The following is a 24,138-nucleotide window of genomic DNA, read 5'->3' as shown; positions in this document are numbered from 1 at the left end:
TGACAGATAAAAAGATGGCACATATACACAATGGGATACAGGATTATTCAGCCAAAAAAGGAGTCAAAGTTTGATAAATGCTACAACATAGATGAAACCTGAAAATACGCTAGGTGAAACAAACCAGATACAAAAGAACAGATATTGTATGACTCCATTTATATGACCTGTCCTGGATAAGCCAATCTATGGAGACAGAAAGTAGATTAGTGGTTGCCTGAGGCTGTGGGGAGAGGGGAATGGAGAGTGACTGCTAATGGGTATGAGGTCTTTTTGGGGTGATGAAAATGTCTGGTACTAGACAGTGGAGATGGTTGCACACTTGAGGGTGAATTTTATGACATGTGAATTGTATTTCAATAAAGCTGTTATTAACAAAAAGGCTTATGTATAAAAATATTCAAACTGTAAAACTGCAAAGTAATGTACAAACACAAGGGATTATTATGACATAAATAAACGGCTGTGGACTGTGAAGTCATGAAGGTTAGATGAAGTAGCAATTAAATCAGCTAGTTCACTAATCCTCAAAAATCTTGTCTGCAGGTATGGGAGAAGCCCAGCTTATTATGTATTTTACACCTAATGTATTTTTTATCTGACTTTAGGGTACATTTATAACAATCCCCTTTTTATCTTTGACCAATAAAGATAATTAAAGATAAGACATATGGGGGAAGCAAACCAAACCTCATTGAAACCTATCCTATTCCCAACTATAAGATATTTGTAGAAGTAGGGGAGAAGGGAGAATAGGGAATGACTGCTAATGAGTAAGGGGCTTCCCTTTGGGGAGATGAAGCATTTTGGAACTAGAGAGAAGTGATGGTTATACAACACTATGAATGTACTTTATGCCACTGAACTGTACATTTTAGATGGTTAATTTTATATTATGTTAATTTTACCTCAATTTAAAAAATAAAATCCCCAGCAATCCCACTGCTGGGCATACACATCAAGGAAACCAGAATTGAAAGAGACACGTGTACCTCAATGTTCATCGCAGCACTGTTTACAATAGCCAGGACATGGAAGCACCCTAGACGTCCATCAGCAGATGAATGGATAAGGAAGTTGTGGTACATATACACAATGGAATATTACTCAGCTATAAAAAGGATTGCATTTGAGTCAGTTCTTAATGAGGTGGATGAAACTGGAGCCTATTATACAGAGTGAAATAAATCAGAAAGAGTAACACCAACACAGTATATTAACGCATATATATGGAATTTAGAAAGAGGGTAATGATGATACTATATGCATAGTAACAAAAGAGGCACAGATGTAAGGAACAGACTTTTGGAGTTCAGACTTTGGAGTTCAATGCACAGACTTTTGGACTCTGTGGGAGAAGGCGAGGGTGGGATGATTTAGCATTTACTAAATCATAGACTAGCAATTAAACATGTATATTACCATATGTAAAATAGACGACCAGTGTAAGTTCAATGCATGAAGCAGGGCACTCAAAGCGGGTGCTCTGGGACAACCCAGGGGGATGGGGTGGGGAGGGAGGTGGGAGGGGTTCAGGATGGGGGGGACACATGTGCCCCCATGGCTGATTCATGTCGATGTATGGCAAAACCCACAACATTGTAAAGTAATTATCTTCCAATTAAAGTAATTAATTAAAATAAAGCACAGTTGGCTAAGGGGAAAAAAGGTGTTTGTATCTATGCCACAGTAAAAACAACGGAGATTTCTGACTCAGTGTTCATGCCCATCATCTGCCTAGATTTCTGCAACAGCTAAATGGTCCTTCCTGCTTTTCTCCTGAACACCTATTCTTAATAACAGAGAAAATCTTTTAAAGAGGATATCAGGTATGTCACTTCTCGCATCTGGAGTGACTATTCCTTTATTACTCATTTCCTATTTTTTGAACACATACCTTAGGTTAAATATCTGTTGATAAATATTAAATCCCTATAACCTCTAGCACCATGCTGACATACCAACTTGGGATCAATAAATATTTCTTCTTGAAGTCAGTGAACTGCCAAATAAGACTTGAAGGTAAGATCAGAAAGCAGAGGAAATTCTTTATCTCCACCAATAGTAAGCTCCTTGCGTGCTAAGTCGCTTCAGCCACATGCGACTCTTTGCGAACCCATGGACTGCAGCCCCCTCTCCCAGGCTCCTCTGTCCATGGGATTCTCCAGGCAAGAATACTGAAGTAGGTTGCCATTTCCTTCGCCAATAAGCTCCTTGGGGGTGGGCTAAGATGCCTTTACTCCCCATTCCAGTGAAGTATTATGCTGCTTAAGGGTTCGGAGGTCTTTTGCAGGTGTCTTCCCAAGTAGCCTTTAGGTTCCCTACAGTCAGGGACCACTTGTCTCCATTCTCTTTCCCAAGGCATCTAGAAGAGTCATGAGCACATAACATGGGGCGGGAGTAAATGCTGATGGATATGAGACGAGGGGAAAGTCTGGCAGAGAGGGGAGAAGAGCCTCAGATTCCAGCAGGACTCATGCTGCCAGCTAGTTATCTCATCCTCCCCTCCTCACCACCCCTCCTCCATGCTCTCCTGAAGCTGCGGGTTCTTAGCCCTAGAGTTGGTAATCCTTGTGCCTCGGCCAATCTATTTTCTAATCTTGTAGCTTTCATATAAAAGGCTCTCCATGAGATTGATACTGACAGACAGGATGGCCACACAGATGAGCAGGCTCCCCTGTTAATTACCACCAGGAAGGGAAGGCACTCCATTCATGAGAAAGACAGGAGATAAGCTATATCAGAAAGGAGGCAATTCCAAAAGCTGGAAAAAGCAATCAAAACAATGTGTCCTGGGGGAACCCAGCTCCAAGAAGGAGAGGGAAACGAAGGCAACTGAAGAGAGATGCCCTGCTCATGCCCTGGGTGCTTCCCCTCAAGTACACAGTGAGGCTAAAGCCCAACAGTAGACGGAAAGTGCTTTGAAGAGTAAAAGCACTGTGTAAATGCTTCGTACTGCAAGGATTATTATATTAAGTGGTTCGCATCCTTTGCCTGGTTTGTGTCTCAGTTCCTCCACAAGTACCCTAATAAAACTCCCCGAGCATTTGATCACCAAGACAGGAAATGAAATGAAGCAGATTCTTAGTGCAGAGCCCCTGATGACACAAGTATCAATTTGGAGGCAGAGGCAAATCACCAGCAGGGTCAGATGGAGAGAAAGCATCAGTTCTGCAACCGACACTACTCTCCTAACTGAAGACAAGGCAACTTCAAACTTAACCAGTTAAAGTTAAATTGAGAGATTTTCTTTCTCTATCTTCTCTAGCTACTTTCCTATCATTCTGTGCTTCCTGTCCTATAAGCACTATGTCTCAGACCCTCCTCCTGGAACAAACACACAGAGACACACACACACTTCCCAACTGGGAGCACCCTTTGCAAAGTAACCAAGCTCACAGGGCTCCCAAGCAACTCAATCTCTGGTATAAAGAATAAAAGCAGCAGAGGCAAGACCACAGGAGGAAAACACAACTCAGTCCCAGAGTCCTCATTTCTGAGATGAGTTCTGTGGGGCTCCCTGGAGCTGTGGGTGATTAAGAGTGTTACAGCCAGACCATCCTTCTCAATCAAGAGGAAGAAGCCCAGGATTTAGAGCCAGGGACCTAGGTTCACTACAGTGGTGATTTCAAGTCTCAACTCCCGTGGGCCTCGGTGTGCTCATATATAAAGGAGAACAATAATTGTAAGAAGTGTGTATCAGAATGACTGTTAAAGCACTTTTCAAAAAACTAGTAAAGTACTGGACACCTGCCAGCTGTTATTACGGATCTTCCCTATCCACTCTTCTATATACTTACACGATGGATGCAGTGTCCTACGAGAGAACAAAAGGGTGCAGAATTTGGATTTCCCTAAAAAGCCAGATGGATCAGAGTTAGCAGTTAGTCTGAAAAATTGCAAGAAACTTTAACCAAGAGAGAACCAGTCAACACTTGAACACTAACCGATTAAAGTTATTGGAAAAATCCCAACTGGAGAATTTAGGGCACTAGCTGACACCACTTCTGGAGAAGGAAATGGCACCCCACTCAAGTACTCTTGCCTGGAAAATCCCATGGGCAGAGGAGCCTGGTAGGCTACAGTCCATGGGGTCGCAAAGACTCAGACCTGACTGAGCGACTTCACTTCCACTTTCACTTGACACCAGTTAAAGAGTCCAGAGTCCAGTTGTAAGTACTATGGGAGTATTTATAGATGACAGAAAAGATAAGCAGACGTCACATAAAAAAAATCAACAGCAAATTTCTGTGGTCAGAGATACAGGAAAAAGAAGAAACCTGAATCAAGGCATCAGTCAGGTAAGACTTCACTAGTAAGGAAGTTTTGAACTGGTATTTGAAGGACAGGAGGAACAAAAATTAACCGTAAAGAAGTTAAGTAACTGTAGCAAATTGAATTTTTCAAAAGTAACCACAACAAAATTTCCCATCCTTCATGCTCTTCCAGAGCCTTGCCACTTCCCATCAGGAAGTAGAGTCTATACCCGTCCCTGATCCTGGCCAGGCCTTTGAGAATCCCTCAGCTCGTGAGAGTAAGGCAAAAGTGACATGAAGTGACTTCCGAGGCTAGCTCATAAAGGGGGATGCGGCCTCTGCAAATGTCTTGGGATGCCTGCTCTGGGAGCCTTCAGTCACTCTTTAAGAAGTCTGGCTACCCCAATCCTACCAGGTGGAGAGAGAATCTGGAGATTCCAGAGAGAGAAAAAGAGAGAGAGAGACACAGAGTGGAGGAGCTCCAGCTGTTTCAGCTCCCAGCTGTTTGAGTCTTCCCAACACAGAGGCCACAGTGGAGAGACCTTTGAAGCCCCAGGCCAGGTCGGGCCCTATATAACTCCTCCTGGGTGAGAGATCCCAATTGCGAACAACTGCTTAGCTCAACCCAGTCAACCCCCAGAACTGTGTGCAAAATAATTAATGTTAATGTTAAGTCACTGTTTGGGGTGGTTTGCTATGCAGCAATGGATAACTTAACAATACTGATCTGTGCAGAACCTCTGTGATCAGGACAGGTGAGTCATACCTAAGGAATGAGGACCTGGCTCATCCACCTGGAGACTAAGATGTGAGGCAGTAAGGAGATGTGTGTGTGCTCAGTTGCATCTGACTCTGTGACCTCAATGACTGCAGCCTACCAGGCTCCTCAGTCCACGGGATTTTCCAGGCAAGAATACTGGAGTGGGTAGCCATTTCCTTCTCTACAGGATCTTCCCAACCCAAGGATCGAACCCGTGTTTCTTGTGTCTCCTGCATTGGTGGGCAGATTCTTTACCACTAGCGCCACCTGGTAACTCTTACCTATGTCAGGTATTTTCCTAAGCACTTTACATGCATTATTTTTTTTGCAAGAAAACTACTTAATTTCTTGCAAGACACCTATGAGAAAAATACTTTTTTCCCTCATTTTCCAACAGGAGAAACTGAGGCTGAGAGGGACTGAGTAACAGGAAACCCAGGTCTATTTGACTCAAAATTCATACTCCTAACAACTAGTCTACCCTGCAATCTGGTGAGCAGAACCTTAAGAGAGTGACTGAAGTTCCACAGATTAAATAACATGAGAGTTGGGGGGATCACAGAGATCAAATCCAACTTTACCATTTTACGATTGATGAAACTCAGTCAGGCCTAGCGAGGTTAGGTGACTTAGCATAAAATCATCCATGAGTCAACAATAAAAAGACAAATAAAAAATGGACAAAGAATCTGAACAGACATCTCTTAAGAAGATATGCAAACTGCCAACAAGCACATGAAAAGATGCTCAGCATCACTAGTCATTGTATGCGTGCTCGCTTCAATCACGTCTGACTCTGTGTGATCCTATGGACTGCAGCCTGCCAGGCTCCTCTGTCCAAGGCGATTCTCCAGGCAAGAATACTAGAGTGGATTGCCCTGCCCTCCTCCAGGGGATCTTCCCGGCCCAGGGATCAAATGTTGGCAGGTGCATTCTTTACCATTAACAGCATCTGAGAAGCTCCACTAGTCATTAAGAAAATGCACATCAAAATCACAATGAGATACTACTTGATACCTGGTAGGATGGCTATCATCAAAAGACAGCCAGTAAAACAACCACTGGTGAAGATGTGGGAAAACTGGATTCTCAGTTTGTTGGTGGGAATGTACAATGGTTTAGCCACTTTGGAAAACAGTTTGGCAGTTCCTTAAAATGCTGAACACTGACATACCATATGATCCAGCAATCCCCCACCCTATGTATAGAAAAATGGAAAGGTACCTCCACACAAAAACTTGTACACAAAAGTTCACAGCAGCATCATGCATCATAACCCAGCAGTGGAAAGGGCCCAAATGCCCATGAGTTAATGAATGGACAAACAAAAGGTAGTATATCCATACAATGGAATGTTTCTTGCCATAAAAAGGAATAAAACACTAATATATGCTACAACATAGATGGATGAACTTGGAAAAATATCATGTGTGAAAGAAGTCAGGCACAAAAGGCCACATATTATATGATTCCATGTAGGGGAAATGTTTAGAATAGGCAAATTTACAGAGACAGAAAGTAGATTCATGGTTGCTTAGGGCTAGCAGGGTGGTGAGGGAATGACTGCTAAGGGGTATGAGGTTTCTTTTGGAGTGATGAAAATTTCCTGGAATGAGATAATAGAGATGTGTGCATAACTCTGTGAATATACTAAAAACCACTAAACTGTATATCCTAAAGTAGTGATGGTATGTGAGTTATATATCATAAAGGTGTTAATTAAAAAATCGTACCCATTCATTTAGGGGGCTTCCCAAGTGGAGGCCAAATTCAGACTTAAATTGAAGAAAGTAGGGAAAACCACTAGACCATTCAGGTATGACCTCAATCAAATCCCTTATGATTATACAGTGGAAGTGAGAAATAGATTTAAGGGCCTAGATCTGATAGATAAGAGTGCCTGATGAACTATAGAATGAGGTTCGTGACATTGTACAGGAGACAGGGATCAAGACCATCCCCAAGGAAAAGAAACGCAAAACAGCAAAATGGCTGTCTGGGGAGGCCTTACAAATAGCTGTGAAAAGAAGAGAAGCAAAAAGTAAAGGAGAAAAGGAAAGATATAAGCATCTGAATGCAGAATTCCAAAGAATAGCAAGGACAGATAAGAAAGCCTTCTTCAGCGAACAATGCAAAGAAATAGAGGAAAACAACAGAATGGGAAAGACTAGAGATCTCTTCAAGAAAATCAGACATACCAAGGGAACATTTCATGCAAAGATGGGCTCGATAAAGGACAGAAGTGGTATAGACCTAACAGAAGCAGAAGATATTAAGAAGAGGTGGCAAGAATACACAGAAGAACTGTACAAAGATCTTCACGACCAAGATAATCACGATGGTGTGATCACTCACCTACAGCCAGACATCCTGGAATGTGAAGTCAAGTGGGCCTTAGAAACAAACTACGAACAAAGCTAGTGGAGGTGATGGAATTCCAGTTGAGCTATTTCAAATCCTGAAAGATGATGCTGTGAAAGTGCTGCACTCAATATGTCAACAAATTTGGAAAACTCAGCAGTGGCCACAGGACTGGAAAAGGTCAGTTTTCATTCCAATCCCAAAGAAAGGCAATGCCAAAGAATGCTCAAACTACCACACAATTGCACTTATCTCACATGCTAGTAAAGTAATGCTCAAAATTCTCCAAGCCAGGCTTCAGCAATACGTGAACCATGAACTTCCTGATGTTCAAGCTGGTTTTAGAAAAGGCAGAGGAACCAGAGATCAAATTGCCAACATCCGCTGGATCATGGAAAAAGCAAGAGAGTTCCAGAAAAACATCTATTTCTGCTTTATTGACTATGCCAAAGCCTTTGACTGTGTGGATCACAATCAACTGTGGAAAATTCTGAAAGAGATGGGAATACCAGACCACCTGACCTGCCTCTTGAGAAATTTGTATGCAGGTCAGGAAGCAACAGTTAGAACTGGACATGGAAAAACAGACTGGTTCCAAATAGGAAGAGGAGTACGTCAGGGCTGTATATTGTCACCCTGCTTATTTAACTTCTATGCAGAGTACATCATGAGAAACGCTGGGCTGGAAGAAACACAAGCTGGAATCAAGACTTCCAGGAGAAATAGCAATAACCTCAGATATGCAGATGACACCACCCTTACGGCAGAAAGTGAAGAGGAACTAAAAAGCCTCTTGATGAAAGTGAAAGTGGAGAGTGAAAAAGTTGGCTTAAAGCTCAACATTCAGAGAATGAAGATCATGGCATCTGGTCCCATCACCTCATGGGAAATAGATGGGGAAACAGTGCAAACAGTGTCAGATTTTATTTTTCTGGGCTCCAAAATCACTGCAGATGGTGACTGCAGCCATGAAATTAAAAGACGCTTACTCCTTGGAAGGAAAGTTATGACCAACCTAGATAGCATATTCAAAAGCAGAGACATTACTTTGCCAACAAAGGTCTGTCTAGTCAAGGCTATGGTTTTTCCAGTGGTCACGTATGGATGTGAGAGTTGGACTGTGAAGAAGGCTGAGCACCAAAGAATTGATGCTTTTGAACTATGGTGTTGGAGAAGACTCTTGAGAGTCCCTTGGACTGCATGGAGATCCAACCAGTCCATTCTGAAGATCAGCCCTGGGATTTCTTTGGAAGGAATGATGCTAAAGCTGAAACTCCAGTACTTTGGCCACCTCATGCGAAGAATTGACTCATTGGAAAAGACTCTGATGCTGGGAGGGATTGGGGGCAGGAGGAGAAGAGGACGACAGAGGATGAGATGGCTGGATGGCATCACTGACTCGATGGACGTGAGTCTGAGTGAACTCCGGGAGTTGGTGATGGACAGGGAGGCCCGGCGTGCTGCGATTCATGGGGTCGCAATGAGTTGGACACGACTGAGTGACTGAACTGAACTGAACAAGTGGGCTAGTAGTAAAGAATCTGCCTGCCAAGGCAAGAGGCACAAGAGATTCAGGTTCAATCCCTGGGTTGGGAAGATGCCATGGAGAAGGAAATAGCAACTTGCTCCAGTTTTCTTGCCTGAAAATCCCTGACAGAGGAGCCTAGTGGACTACAGTCCATGGGATCACAAAAAAGTCAGACTGAGTACACATGCACACACACGCATGCACGCGCGCGCGCACACACACACACACACACACATCTATTCATTTAGTGAAACGTTACTGAGCATCCATTCACTACACAGTCCCAGGTACCACAGCACACAGATAAGATCCCTGAATAGCTTAAAGGTGCCACATTGCTTAGTGAAAGAATGCTGAGTCACTTCTGAAATTTCATTCTTCCCAATGTCACTGAACTTACCTGGCCCCTAAGTGCCATTTTCCCCATCATTAACCAAGCAGGAGGCAGAGGAGGAGGGAAGTTTTCTTCCTCTTGAATAGCGAATGCAAACCTCAGGTCCTACCAGGGAGCCATGGACAAGAAAGCTTACCGGGAAGAGATTAAACATGCAAGAGACTTGGTTCCTGATCAACCAATCTATCTTCCTGGAGGGCACCCTTTATTTGTGTCACGCAAACCTGATGTCTGGCTCCCTCAAAGATGTACACATTTTTTACCGTGAGCTTGGTCAGGGGGACAGGAAAATGGAAAGAGCAGGAGGCTAGGGCTCTGTAAGCACAGATTTTTTTTTTTTAATCCCAAATCCATTACTTACTAGTTTACAGACTTAGACAAGTCATTAAAGCCTCTCTGAGCTTATTTCCCCACCTATAATATGGGAATGCAAACACTTGCCTAAACTGTCTCAAAAAGATAACAGACCAAGAACACTTTACAAACTCCATATCATAGGGCAGAAATACAAAGGAGTGCCATCATTATGGCACTCTTATCTTGGCACTAAAACCTCCATCCTTCTCTATCAGTTGTGTTCTCTCCTACTTTAAAAACTGACTTCTTCTCTTGAGCCTGATTTTTCCTTTAATCCTGTCACACACCTCCCCTGCTGCCTCTACCACAGCGGACTCTAGGTGTACACCAAACTCTGACTGGAAAACAACCTAGTCCTACCTGGAAAAAAGGGGCTCAAAGGCCTGTGAATGGAGACCAATGGGCTACATTGGTTCCTCTTCTGACTAAATTTCATAAAAGAACTGACCAGACTATATCACCCTTTCCTCACCTCCTCTTTCCTCTTAAACTCATTCCAAACTGGCTCCTCCCCCATTCCCAAGGCCATGAAAAGCCTCCTAGTTACTAAATCCAGACACTTCTCTATCCTCCCCACCCTTTGCCCCCTGGGAGCACTTGCTGCCTTTGGCCACTCCCCCGCCCATTTCTGAGATTCCACACTGCCCTAGCTGCTGTTCTCCTGCTGCTCCCCGCCAGTCTCTTCTGTGGGATCCTCTTCCTCTGCCTCTCTTTTGAAGCAGTGCCCCTCAGGGTTCTGTCCAAGGCTCTCCTCTCACTCTACACCCTGTCCCTGGACAACCTCCCACTTCCACTATTCTGTCCAGATACTGATGACCACAGCCCCGCACACGTTCCTGACCTCCAGGCCTGTGTAACCAGCTGCTGGCCTGCTTAACACCTTCCTTGTGATCACCCACAGGCACTTCAAACTCATCATGCCCAAAAGAGACTCCTTCCCTCAATCACACTCTTCCTCTTGAGTTCCCCTTTTCACTGAAGAGTACCACCCAGGGACTCTTCCTTGTGGATCAGTGGTTAAGAACCCGCCTTCCAATGCAGGGGACGCAGGCTCCACCCCTGGTTTCCTTGGTCTCAGAACTAAGATCTCATGTGCCTTGAGGCAACTAAGCCTGCAGGCTACAACTCAAGAGTCCCTGGGCCAAAGATACTGCATGCTGCCACTAAGACCCTACTCAAACTGCAGAAAATGAATGAACAGTACCACCCAGCAGCCCAAGCCAAGAATAAGATTGCCATCTGTGCCTCAACTCTCCTTCACAAAACCAACCACTTAAGTCTTCATTTTTCTCTGTCTCCACTGTCACTTCCCTGGTAGATGCTACCTCACCTCCTGCCCACATTACTGCAGTGGGCTCCTAATTTGTCTTCCCTCTCTCTATTCTTTCAGTGTGAAGGCCCACATTGCAGTTGGGGTGATCTTGTTATTTTTTAAAAGCATATCTGACCATGTCACTCTCTACTTGTCTTGCAATGGTCCTGCACTGCCCTCAGGATAAAGTCCAAACCCCTAGCAAGGAAGATTACATGGTTCCCAAGCCCTAGCTCCCTGCCTACTCTCCTGTTTCATCTAATTAATTGTTCTAAAGTCTCAGTGCTTCCCTGGTGGCTCAGCAGGAAAGAATCCACCTGTAATGCAGGAGATCTGCGTTCGATCTCTGGGTCAGAAAGATCCCCTGGAGGAGGAAATGACAACCCACTCCAGTATTCTTGCTTGAAGAATCCCATGGGCAGAGGAGCCTGGTGGGCTACAGTCCATGAGTTCGCAAAGAGGCGGACACCAATGAACGACTGAGACCGCCCACCGCCTCTCTTTAGACCACAGATGTTTTCAGCTCCTGCCACTCCAGGCCCTTCCTTGCCTTCTGTCTTCAGTACACGTTGTTCCCTCTGCCTGGACTTTCCCTCACTCAAGCCTGGCTCTCATTTTCAGGCCTCAATTAAAGGCCACTTCCTCCAGCATAGCTTCTTGATGGTCTCCCATGTGCCTCAACTGATATCAGCGAAGAGTTCAGGGTGGTATCATACAACTCCTGCTCCCTTATGCCTCCCCTACAAAACTACAGGCTCCCAGAGAGCAGGGTAAGCAGCTTATGCATGCTGAACCCTAGTGCCTTGAGGGGCACCAGCCAGCGAAGACTTCTTAAATGGACCAATGCCACTATTTGAGGGATAGCACTAGTATTCCTAAACCTCAGACCCTGTTCCTGTGAACACACTGAAGTCCTAGTGGCTTTTTGCCCCCAGCCCTAGGGCTCTGAGGAGAAAAGGGTCTGCGGTTCTAGCCTCATACAAGGTCCCATTCACAAAGCTATTTACTACACTCTCTCCAGCCACCTCCCCCCAGAACAACAGTGGCCTTTCTCTGCAGCAGCAGTCTCTTGGAGGAAAGCTTCTGAGGGTTGTGCTCTGGGAAATGAATGGGGCCAGCCTGGGGCAGGCAGGACAATGGCAGGGCAGGCCAGTGCCGTCAGACCCCTGCAGGGAACAGCAGCTCTGAAATGAGGCAGCCAGTAGGGAAATCCCCTGAGAGCTGGGAGAAGCTGGAGGCCAACAACCTCAAGGCTGCTCTGCCCCTAAAAGAAATACCAAATGCCCAGGATCTCGTGCCCAATAAGAACATGGAATTCTCAGTCTCCACGCCTAGCAGCGATGTTTCGAGTTGAGTGTGTGCTGGTCGCTCAGTCATGTCCAACTCTTCAAGATCCCATGGACTGTAGCCCGCCAGGTTCCTCTGCCCATGGTTCTCCAGGCAAGAATACTGGAATGGGTTGCCATTTCCCTTTTCAGGGGATCTTCCAGACCCAGAAATCCAACCCGAGTCTCCTGTGTCTCCTGCATTGGCAGACTGTTTTTTTTTTTTCTTTTTGGACCACTGAGCCACCTGGGAAGCCATGTTTAGTACTGCTTTCTTGAAATCCCTTGGGTAGGCATGGAGGGAACTGGAAATGTCAAGAATCAACTACAGTTCAAGTCAGGTAACTGCAGGGAGGAATACAACTCATACAAAGAGAACTCTACTGGGCACTAGAAGACAATCTAGAAAAATGAAAAAATGAAGAGACACTGCTTCTGAACCCCAAGAAATAGGATAGGACATAATACCCAACATAAATCATGCAAAGAATGGAAAAGCACCCGATATTTATTTATAATAGTAGATCATGTGCTAGTGATTCTGCTAGAACTTGACAAAGTATTTTATAGCAACATACGAAAGGTGTAAGAGGGACTTTCCTGGTGGTACAATGGTTAGGAATCCACTTGCCGAGGCAGGGGGCCCAGGTTCTATCCCTGCTCCGTGAAGATTCCACATGCCATGGGGCAACTAAGCCCAGGCACTGCAACTGCTGAGCCTGTGTAGCCTAGAGCAGGTGCGGTGCAACAGGAGAAGCCTCTGCAAAGAGAAGACTGCTCTGCAACTAGAGAGTAGTCCCTGCTCAGCACAATGAGGGAAAGCCCATGCGCAGCAATGAACACCAAGTGCAGCCAAAACTAATAAATACATAACTTTTTAAAAAGGTAGGAAAAGTTGACTTGCTATATGGATGTGCAAAAGGAATAATATAAATGTACTGTAGAGTTTGATGATATTAACCAGAAAAGGCCTCCTTGAAGAAACTAAGATTAAGGAGAGTTGGGAAGAGAAAGATGCATATAAAGATGTGGAAAGAGTGATGGGGTCTAGGAAACAGGCTGGCCTACCCGAAGCGGGATCGTAGGGGACAGTAACAAGACCTACAATTAGTGAGATGCGGGCTGAATTGAGGAAAGCATGGATCCTAAGCTGGGGAGTTTGGGCTGGAAAGTAAAGACACTGAACAAAAGCTTCCAGCACACACACACAAAAAGGATCTCCTTGGGACAGAACCTTCCGCATCTGATTTTTAACTGGTACGTCCGGTGTTTGTTCTGTGTGTTCCCAGAGCCACGCCTGTCAGTCCTGTTTAGAATCAGCAGAGGTCTCAGCACCTAAGCACAGGTCTTCCGGTGGCAACAGAGGAGAGTTCAGACCAATCTGGGGTCCCTGCCAAACCAAATGCCTCAACAACACTAACCATATGTTTGGCACAATAGAATTCACCAAACGCTTTTACACAAATCGTCCTGATCTCACAGCTAGTTAGAGGCTGAGTTGGGGCTCACACAAAGCTCTCCCAGCTTCAAGTCCTGTCCTCTCTATAATCATGCTACCAGGGTGGTTTCTGCAGAGATAGCCCCTGAGCCCTGGAGTTCAGTCTGCTGTGAGTGGGGTATGATTAATTAATCAGGATTTCAAATACATGTTAATCTCCTCAAATCATGACCCATTTCCTACGGGAATCTCAAAGAACTCACTCCCTTCTCTCCCTTCCTTTGGAAGAACTCTTAAAACTATTTGGTATAATAGTTTCTACCAAATAATACTATTTGGTAGAAACAGCCTAACCTAAAGGCCTTAGCAAGATAAGTATCATTTGATATGCTGTGTTCAGTGAATTGCTGGGTACCCATGGGAGGTGGAATGACTTTTACTGATGGTCTTACTCTCTTGAGCAATAGCACTACCCTTCTAGTCAGCCAGTCTCCAAAACTTCAGAACCAAATCTGATTTCAGCCTTAACAACCAGACCTTGTTGATTTTCCTTCCAAAATGTCTTTCAAATCCTGCCCTTCTTCTTTGCTCTCACATTATCTTTTGCTGTCTTCTCATTTACATAATATCAGAATTCTTTTTGTAAACATTCTTTTTATCACCATATATTACACAAACCTCACTGGTTCTCATTTCCTACCACATCAGTCTGAATATCTTTATCCTCACATCACCCTCCCACCATACTCGCCCTGACAACCTAATTTCTTTCTGCTCTACGAAGACCAACACTCTTACCATCCTGAGGCTACCTTCATGCTTGATTCTACACCAGAACTTGGCTTTTGCTGTTCCCTTTGTCTGAAACGGCCTCCTCTCTTTCCTTGACTTAAATAATATCTAACTACCCCTCCCCTGGCTGTTCTCATTAGCATCAACTTCTTCCTTGTCTCTAAATGTACCTTTTTGGTATACATCAAGATTCAGCAATGATGTACTATCTTTTTATTGTTTCACATTGCTTCATTAATTACATTTCCCAACAAGAATGTAAGCTCCACATTCTTGCAAATTATCTACCAGAACACTAAGCACTGAGCTGAGCATGGAGCTATTTGATAACTGTCTGCCATCCAACGGACTGACTGCAAGCGCCTCTGATCACAGGTCAGCATCTGGAAGGCTGGCAGATTGGTCCTGTTTCCTCCGTGATTTGATGCCAGGCCACGACTGGTGACTACAGATCTCACTGCACCATTTTATGGTAGCTTTAAATACTGGAGGAGAAAGTGCTGAAAATCAAGACTGAATGGAGCCACTTCACTCTGCACACTCGAAGCTCCCTTCTCACACAGCCACATCTTAGTTTGCTATCCTGTAGAAAGAAGAGAATCTTGAAGAAGTCATTAAAGATGACAGAGGGATACAAGGGACTTCAGGGCCTGTGCTGAAATCAGAAGTAAAAGGCAGGAAGATGGGCTTAAATTATAGCAAAGGAGGAAATTCCCTGGTGGTCCAGTGGTTAGGACTTGGCGCTTTTACTGTCAGGACTGGGTTCAACACCTGGTCAGGGAACTAATATCCTGCAAGCCATGCAGCACAGCCAAAAAAAAAAAAATGTACTGAAGGAAAATTTGGTAACCAAAAGAGTCCTCAGCTATTCAACTCATGGAACCACAGGGGATCAGTGAAAATGGGAGCCCCTCAACCTTCTGAACCACCTCAAGAGATAGCCTATTTGGAGTCAAGAGTAAAGAAGAGGATCCCTTAAGACTCAAGCCTTCTGTGATTTTCCCCTCAACTCTGTTCATTTGCTCTAGGGCCACAAATTCAGGTGCTTTTCCAGGCCTTGAAAATGTCTTCCAAATCCGACTCCAAGTTTGTTGGGGGCCACAGATTTCCTGGCCCCTCCTTACGCTTCTACATCACTGTACTTCTTCCATTTCCCCTCCCATTTCATCAGGCCACTCTGTTCTCTGTTTTGTTTTTTTTCAAACTTTCATTTTTCACTGGTTTTCAGGAAGGCAGATAGGGTTCCTGAAAAAGTCCTGGCTCACTGAAAGAAAGGGCACAGGCATTATGTTTTCAGAGGCTCAAAGAACATAACAGCTAGAAGGAATCAAATCTGAGAGGCTGGCTACCCTAATTTACTCATCTATTTACTCAGATGCTGGTGGGGAGGGTCTTCCCTCAGAACTCCACGTCTCCTTTCACAAGAGATCTAACACAACTTTTCATAAAGTAATGAATACTTTTTTCTCTTGAAACCAGAACCTGCAACTTTCTGCAGTCCTGCTTCCCTCCATGGGGCAAAGAAGTGACCTTGGAGGCCACGAGCAGGTCTCCACTTGAGTCTTTTCCCAAGGACAGTGACTGAGAAAAGAAGAATGCACAGTCCATGGTGAAACGGGTTTCCAAGCCACAGGATAAATCTTGAAATTAAGTTTTAAAAATAATTAACCAATAAAATGGATTTTTAAAAGTAGTGCCACTATGAAGATGTGAAGCAGATATAGATTAAAACCAGTCCTTACGTTTCATGGAACCTCAGCGTTAACAAAGCCCTTTCACATACAGCGGAGGCCCAGATCTTTAAAGCAGTAAGGGACACTATCCAAAAGTTTCCAAACTCTATTCCATGGAGGTTACAAGCTTCCAGAACTCCTTTGTCTTTGTACCAATTTGGGGACTAGCCATGTGACCTTCACAGAATCATTTTTATTTCTGACGAACTCATTGTCATTAAACTTTTCACATTTTTTGGTCTACTCTGCTCAATACAATCAAAGGGACTCCGACAGTACTTTGACTATTAAAAAAAAAGCTAAATGAATTTGTTTATCAAAGGGTGCTCTTTCAGAAATGTTTCTGAGTATGTGAAGGTAAGCTTAGACTGCTCCTGTTCATAATGGTGATTAATCACCAAATGTTTCATGTGCAAATCCATTGCCATCTCTAATCTCACGCCTGGAGAGCACCAGGGTACATTTTGGAGAAGACTCAGCATTTCAGGGGACTTATTATTTGGAGCTCTGGATCCCTGTCATTGTTCTGGGAGTGAAGTCACTCAGTCGTGTCTGACTCTTTGCAACCCCATGGACTGTAGCCTACCAGGCTCCTCTGTCCATGGGATTTTCCAGGCAAGAGTACTGGAGTGGGTTGCCATTTCCTTCTCCTGGGGATCTTCCTGACCCAGGGATCGAACCCGGGTCTCCCGCATTGCAGGCAGACGCTTTACCGTCTGAGCCACCAGGGAAGATATTGTTCAAGGAGGCCAACATCTAACCTAGGTAGAAACTCAGCTGTACGTCTTGTTTCCAGGGCTCAGCAAGAACCTGAAGTGGGAGCAGGGAGCCCGAGGTGGCAAGGGTTTTCCCCCACCTCCTCCTCAGCCTAGGCCACCAGCTTTTCCTCTCTACAAACATTCCTCAGCCTGAAGCTTCTTTCTCCCTCCTCCACCCCCTTCCCCCTCCTCCATACACCTCACTCCAGATTTTGCCTCCTCTGGGAAAAAAAAAGGCTACATGCTGGGGAAAAGTTACATTTAATCTCAGATCCCTGATAAGGAACAGTTGCTTGGGTCTCGGTTTATTCTGAATTAGGAAAGTCATATGCTTCTAAAACAAGGAAGAGCCAGAGATCATAAAACAAATCCTTTCTATCCCCATCTAAGGAAGCCAAGGTAGCTCAAGCCTCTCCCATTCATCAAAATTCCTGGGAAGGAGATTCAATAACCTTCCCCTTCTCATATTCTACTATCATCACCCAACCCTGACCATTGGAAAAGTATGCCTTCTTTCTAACCTCATGTACTTCTGCAACAAAAAAGCCTGTTCACTCCGGTTAAATTCTTCAAAACAATGGAAAGATCTTTCGGTCACTCTTAATTTGTTTTGGGCCAGTTCAGAAAGTCGTGCCCAAAGCTAAATCAAATCCCTGAGTTTACCAACTAAAATTTCTAGAGCTTTACAGTTTAGAAAGCAATGTGAAATATTACCTGATTTGATTTGCTCCTTTCAACAGCACCATGAGAAAGATGTAATAAATATTATAATCCTCAAATGACAAGCTATGTGAAAATGTTTGTGACTGGAAAGCATTTCATATAAATGAGGAAACCAAAGGAGGCATGTGATTTGCCCAAGGTCACACAGTTAAGGGGAATGCCAGGGCTCAAACCAAGAACTCGGCTTAAATCTAGTACTTCTCCATCTGCTCTAGTCCTCACATGAGCTGTCTCTGCACAGAGAAAAGCTGTTTTATGGATGCAAACTCCTAACCCATCTGGCCATCTCAAAAACATTTGCCATGGAGAACTAGGGAAATGGATATACATGGCATAGCAAAACTCATTATCATTCCTATAAAAATAATTCACTATTATTATCTCTGCTTGCAATATCAAACACATTTTTAGAAACTTTTGAGAAGAACACACTAATGGGCAATAAATTGTCCACAGGCAAAAACGGAAAGGGACATGAACAGCTACAATTCAGCCCATCTTTCAGTAACAACTGATTAACACTGCAAGATCAAGATTAGCTGCGAATATTTCATGTTTCTTTGGACCAGGAGTCACTCCCCAAGAGGGGATTAAAGTCTCTCCACAGCCTTCTACTCCTTGAGCCACTATCTCTCTTCATAGACGTGGTCCTCCATCAGGTTGCTTATGTCCTAGAAAATACACATCATCCAGGAAGCCTTCTCTAATTGACCTTACTTTGACTACATTTGAAATTAACACACGAACCTTGAAAAATCTGAAATGGATGAACTTATACGTGCCGACATATTCATTCATTCCAATATTCGTTCATGTCAAGTATTTGGTGAGCATTCATCCAATGGAAGGCACTTAGTCAGGCACGCAGGGATATACCTGAGCAAAGAAAACCCAATTCTTGCCTTTACAGAGTTTATAGGAGAGTGTTGCTTTTATATCTCTCATACCTTTCCTAGTTTCTCAAGTTAGACTGCATGCTCTCTGTAAGCAAGAACCGCACACTTAAATTTTCTCAAACACTGTTGGAGCGCAGTACCTTACACTAGGCTCCCTACACAGCAAATCGAAAAACTAAAAGAGAGTCCCTGCCTCAACAGTCTGAAATCCTCCCACTCAATCTCTCTAGTACAGTATAAAATTGTGTAACACTGTGAAATATTTAAAATCCACAGGGGTATCGAACCTGAGATGTCAAAAGATCCAACAGAACGAACCTACTGCTAAAGGGGTAAAGATCCAGTGCAGCTGGAAATACCTTGAAGGGGACTCAAGCCCCAGATCTGACCCGCTGATGAGGAAGAGAAATGGGGTGGGAGTGGAAGTGAAGAATGCTCTCAACCTGCAAAGCTGCACTATCCCAAGTGCAAGGGGGTGCCAAAAAGCACCGTACTCTACTGCCAGAGAGAATAAAACTGCCCCACTCCCATTTCACAGGACTAGTAGACAAATCTCTTGGGCTGGCCAAAAAGTTCTTTTGGGTTTATAAGACTATAAGGAAAAACTGGAATGACCTTTTTGGCCAACCCAATACTTAGGGTGGGATAACAGTAAGAGCCTCCGGTTTAGAAGGCTTGCATCTGAGTCTAGCTTCTGCCACGAGTCAGGGAAGATGGCACTGGGCTAGCCAGGTATCCTCTCTGAGCCTCAATCACCCCTTCTGTAAAATGGAAAGGAAAACCTCTGTCTTGTCTGCCTCACGGAAATACTGGGAGGTTCAAATAGATACATTTCTATGAAAGCACTCAGAAAAACCATGCTATACACACCCTGAGAAGACTGTGAGGGTGTCCAAACTCCCAGAGGAGCATCTCACTCCATCCAGCCCAGGAACCTTCATTAACTCTTTCACCCTCAACACCTGGGTTTCTACCTTCTCACAACTCTGAATTCAGAGGAACAGTTCATCCCCAACCTCAAAGAGGCAAGTGTGTTAATTCTTAAATTCCAAGAGGGTAAAAGAGAAGGGCAGTCATGTAACCATTTCAACTCCCTGCCTTGACAAGAGTCAAACTAAATAGAAGCCACAAAAAGGGGAAGAGATGGAGGTTTAAGCAGTCACGTACACTATCTGTCCTTGTGGCTGTCTGCCTTCTCTCCACTGCCAAGTCAGGTCCCCGTCTAGGGACTGCTGAACTAATCTAAACGGGGCTCAGAGGCAATACAGAGATTAGTGTTTGGGAGAGAGAGAGATTATATGCATTTCAGGCCACATTCCACTGCCAAAAAGAAATTATCAGCATGGATAATCAAAGGTTAACTGGACAGGGAGAAAACAACTCATTGCTCCTTTGCAAATATTCTTCCCTATCTCTCCAGTAATTCCCACCCCACCCCCAGGCCCAGTCCTTTCATCTGCTCGCTCAGTCCTCCAACCACCCATCCATCCAGTTAGGATGCGTGCAGCACCCACAAAACTATCCTCTCTCTAGGTTCTCTAAGGGTTGAAGAGAAGGGGAGGAAAGGAAAAGGCAGATACCTTTCGAAGTTGTAAAATGTAGTGTACTGATGAGGAGGCTGGGCAAACTCTGGGGGTGGGGAGGCAGGTAGGGGGTATGGGACATCCTGTGCTCAGACTCTAAGGGCCAGTGCCTCTGCATATCAGGCCTAAGAGCCCAAAACAAATCCTTCCGGCTCTAGGCAGAGGGAAGGCCCATTTTGCAGAGTCAAGCTTATTAAAAACGGCTTGGCAGATTATACCTAGAGCATTAGCTGGTTGGCCGATTTCAATTTAAACCCCAAGCTTGGAGAAGAAGAAATTCTAGGGTTGACCTATGCCATTCTGCAGGCCATTATCAGCCACTGGTAAAATCCAGACCTGTATGGGTGCAAAGTATGTTTCTGTCCCATCATTCAGGCCAAGAACATCCTCCTCATTCTAGAAATGGGATCCACCCCATCACCAAGCCCCACCATTCCACAACAACCAGCCGGTGGAGGCCCACGCCCCTGCCAGAGCCCTTCCCCCCGCAGCTCCAACACCTAAAGCCAGTCCCAGTCACCCTAGGGGTCTCACGTGACCAGGCTTGTGCCCGCCTCCCACCCCTAAGCTGGCAAGTTAGGGACTCAAATTCAGCCTCTGGCCTGGCAAAAGTCAAAGGCGGCTAGAAAGCGTTTCCCCCTCTTTCCCCACTCCTTGCGTCACTGTCTACTGCTTGCACTTAAAAAACACTGATTAAGGAGATTACGTTTTGAACATGGACACATACACAGAGGGAACATAAACACACATGTCCAGACAATCCCCAGGGACGCCACCAATACCCACAGCCCACCCAGACCCTTATTTTGCAATCTTTTATCAAAATGCAACACCTTCTTTCCCAGTCTTTCCTTAAATAAGTGTTGAAAAACCACATTATTAGCAAACTTACCTGTCTATACTCTGGGGTAACCTTACACTCATGGTTTCTCGGTGTCTCCACGGTTTCAGAATCCTGTAGTTGTGATGTCTTGATTAGGACTGAATCGCTCACAATTTTTAAAGAGGTGAGAGGAGGGCCTCCCAACTTGAAGACAATCCTTTTTCCTCCAGCTCTCAGGACCCGGGTGACTGAAGCTCCATTCTACTTCTACCAGTTAACATGGTCTCCTTTCTTAGCCCCCCTTTCCCCTCCCCCTCTTTAAAAAAAAAAAAAAAAAACGAAAGAAAAAGAGAAAAACTATGACCTTCTTAGAAACCAAAAACCCAACCACAAATCTCTTCAAGGTTAGCGCTGTGGGCTTAAAAAAAAAATCACAGAAAGAATGTGCCTTCAAAATATCAATCTTAACTGCAAAATATAGATTAAAAACATCCTTTTAATCCAGTTTTCCCAGCTGTCCTTACGTTGGCAAGAGCCTCAAGCTCCAAAGGGGAAAAAAATAATTCTCTGGTCTCCAATGCTTAAAACGACAACAACAGATATACTGAGGGACCAAAAAAAAAAAAAAAAAAAGATGAAAAAATCCAAACTGACACCTGGAAAAAAATCTTCCAGCTGATTTGCACAGTAAAAAAATAAATAAAACCATACAATAGTATGTACACAACAGCACTCCTTACAAGTCCAGTGCAACCCTGGGAAATCGAAATTATAAATTTCCTTGGAAAAAAAAAGCTTTTAGATGAAAAGGTTCTGAAATTTTTAAATGAGCCAATCGCACCAAAAAAAAAAAAAAACACCTGAATGCAATGCTTTTTACCTTTAAAATGGTAGCAATACCACAAACCAGAGAAAAATCTCTGAAAATATTCTCTTCTTTTTTTCCTTTAAACTTGCAGGTTTCTCCACCTACCCCAGCCTGATTCCCAGCCTAGGTTCGGCCTTTTTCTCAAAGACAATTTCCTGAGTTAGTTCTGTTTTGCTCCTCCACATCCAGGCTCCGAAATTTTCTCTTGCCTCAGCCTCCATGAAACGGAGCTTTCGCTTCTTCCCGTTTCCCCTGCTCTCCCTCTCGCCTGGCCAGGAAAACTGCCCCTTATTATTAATAGTTTGGATTATTATTGTGGATTTGAGTTCGGGGTGGGATATTCCTCCACACCAGCCTCCTGGACAATCCGATCGCCTGGCTTCTCTCGCTCGGCCTCTCTTTTTCCTCCCTTTCTGCCCCTCGCCTAACCTCGCAGGCAAGAGCCCACCGCGCCTGGCGCAGGACCGCCGGCGGCCTCCGGCTCCCGGCCCCGCTTGCCCGCTCGCCCCACGCCCGACCGCCGCACTCCGGCCTCGGCAGCCGCGAGACTCCGCGCTCGGGCGCAGGCAGGAAAGGCGGCGGCGGCAGGCCGGCACCGGCGGGCGTCCGGCTCCCGGCGTCGCGGCCGCGCTCGCCTCCTTCCGGGCCCCTTCCCCCCGCGGCTCGCCGCTCGCTCGGGCGCAGGCCCCGCCGGCCGCCCCCTCCCCGAGCTGCCCTCTCTCCCCCTTCCCCGCGAGCCTTTCTCCTTCCCTCGCTCCGGCGGGGGCGGGGCCGCAGCCTGCCCCTCCTCCCGGCGCTGCCCGCCGGCCTTTCCCCCCGACTCACGCCGCGGCAGGGGGCGGGGGTGGGAAGCCGACAGCCCTTCCCTTCTTTGGGTGCTGCGGCCGCGGCTCCAGCCCCGCCGGCCTCTCTCCCGGTCTCCCTGCGCGCCCTGCCCTGCCGCGACCCCTCGCCGCTGGTCCTCGGCCGGTTCCCTCCGCGGCCCCACAGTCGCCGGCCCTGCCCTTCGGTGCGGCCTAACCGATCCCGGGCTTAGCCGGATCCCCGGCTTTTCCCGGCCTGGCTCGCCGGCGACCCCGGCCCGGACCCCGAGAATCACAGCGCGCAGTCCCCGCCGTCGTCACCACTGCGGCCACCTACTCGCTGCTTTCCCTTGGGTGCTTTTCCTCTTTTTACTGCCCTGAGTTCTCAAGACCTGACCTTTGTTTTTTACCTCCCTTGCCACCCTGCTGCGGTGCCCGGCGCTCCTAGACCCCCTCCTCACGTGGACCAGTTTCTGCGTGCACGGTCGTCACCTCTGCTCCCCCCTCCCGGACCCCCGCCACTGCTCACTTTACCTCCACCTCATTTCTCATTTTTCAAACATTTGTCGCGGCCTCCTGCCTGGATGCCAGGAGCTCTCTTAACAGTTTTTTCCCCGTTTCGATGGCCCTCCTCACTTCTTAGACCCTCTGAAGAGACCCTTCTGGTCTTGCCGCCCCGATTGTTTGAGCATCTTACTACCAGTCTGGGTAGTGTTTGTGAACTAGATGGAAAATCCTTTCAAAGACAGTTCTATTTTCACAACCTCCTCTCATAGAATCACAGTTTCTAAATCTTTCCAAGTAACATGACATTAGTCAGAAGGTCCCAAGCGTTATGATTAAAAATAATTAAAACCAAAAGGAAAAAAAAAGGGGGGGGGGGACCAAAAGGAAGCTTTTAAAGTGAACTTTGTTTTTGCGCCTGGGTGAATGCTATTGCAAAATACCCTGCGGGCGGTGGTGTGTTTGCTTGTGGTCTCTCCCTTCCACACCCCCTTGATCTGGGGTGAAATACATGTATATGTGTATTTACCCATACACATCCATAAAGAGGGAGCTGAGTAACCTCAGCACTCATCACTGTTAGAAGTGATGAGTTTGCAAATAACAAGAGGAAAAAGAAACTAATAACCTGAATTATACCAGATACAAGTTAGTTTATAAAAGAAAGACTTGCTCCCCATCTCTATCAACCCATAAGCCAGAACCCCCAAAGACAGGTGTTCCGCCGGAAATCAGGCAACACAGTTCAAATTGCTACTGACCTTGTTTATTCCCTTCCTATACTACCTGCAAAAACAATGGTCCCAACATTGTACACTTCCTCTGTAGTGATAGATCAGTAGTCACCAAACATTTTTCTTACCCTGCTTCTTTAATCTATGTAATATTTTTAAGCAATTATTTACATGTATTTTATTGTTGTTG

At 45.4% G+C, this 24,138-nt stretch overlaps 1 protein-coding gene across 8 annotated transcripts in view; it reads right to left on the bottom strand.

Annotated features, from left to right (window-relative positions):
* The window catches only part of ARHGEF11 (Rho guanine nucleotide exchange factor 11), a 116,304-nt gene extending 93,924 nt beyond the window's left edge, over positions 1 to 22,380 (bottom strand). For 3 of the 8 annotated variants that reach the window (XM_061402923.1, XM_061402931.1, XM_061402960.1), the window contains exon 1: positions 21,109 to 22,380. In XM_061402923.1, coding sequence (XP_061258907.1) covers positions 21,109 to 21,140 — 32 coding nt within the window. In that variant the 5' untranslated portion in view covers positions 21,141 to 22,380. The remainder of the gene's footprint in view (positions 1 to 21,108) is intronic. The other 5 variants (XM_061402941.1, XM_061402979.1, XM_061402970.1 and 2 more) reach the window with 2 other exon arrangements.
* Positions 22,381 to 24,138: the final 1,758 nt, after the last annotated feature.

The sequence above is a fragment of the Bos javanicus genome, chromosome 3, assembly GCF_032452875.1.
Source record: "Bos javanicus breed banteng chromosome 3, ARS-OSU_banteng_1.0, whole genome shotgun sequence".
In the NCBI taxonomy this organism is placed as follows: Eukaryota; Metazoa; Chordata; class Mammalia; order Artiodactyla; family Bovidae; genus Bos; species Bos javanicus.
This window is presented reverse-complemented; position numbering and strand designations above follow the sequence as displayed.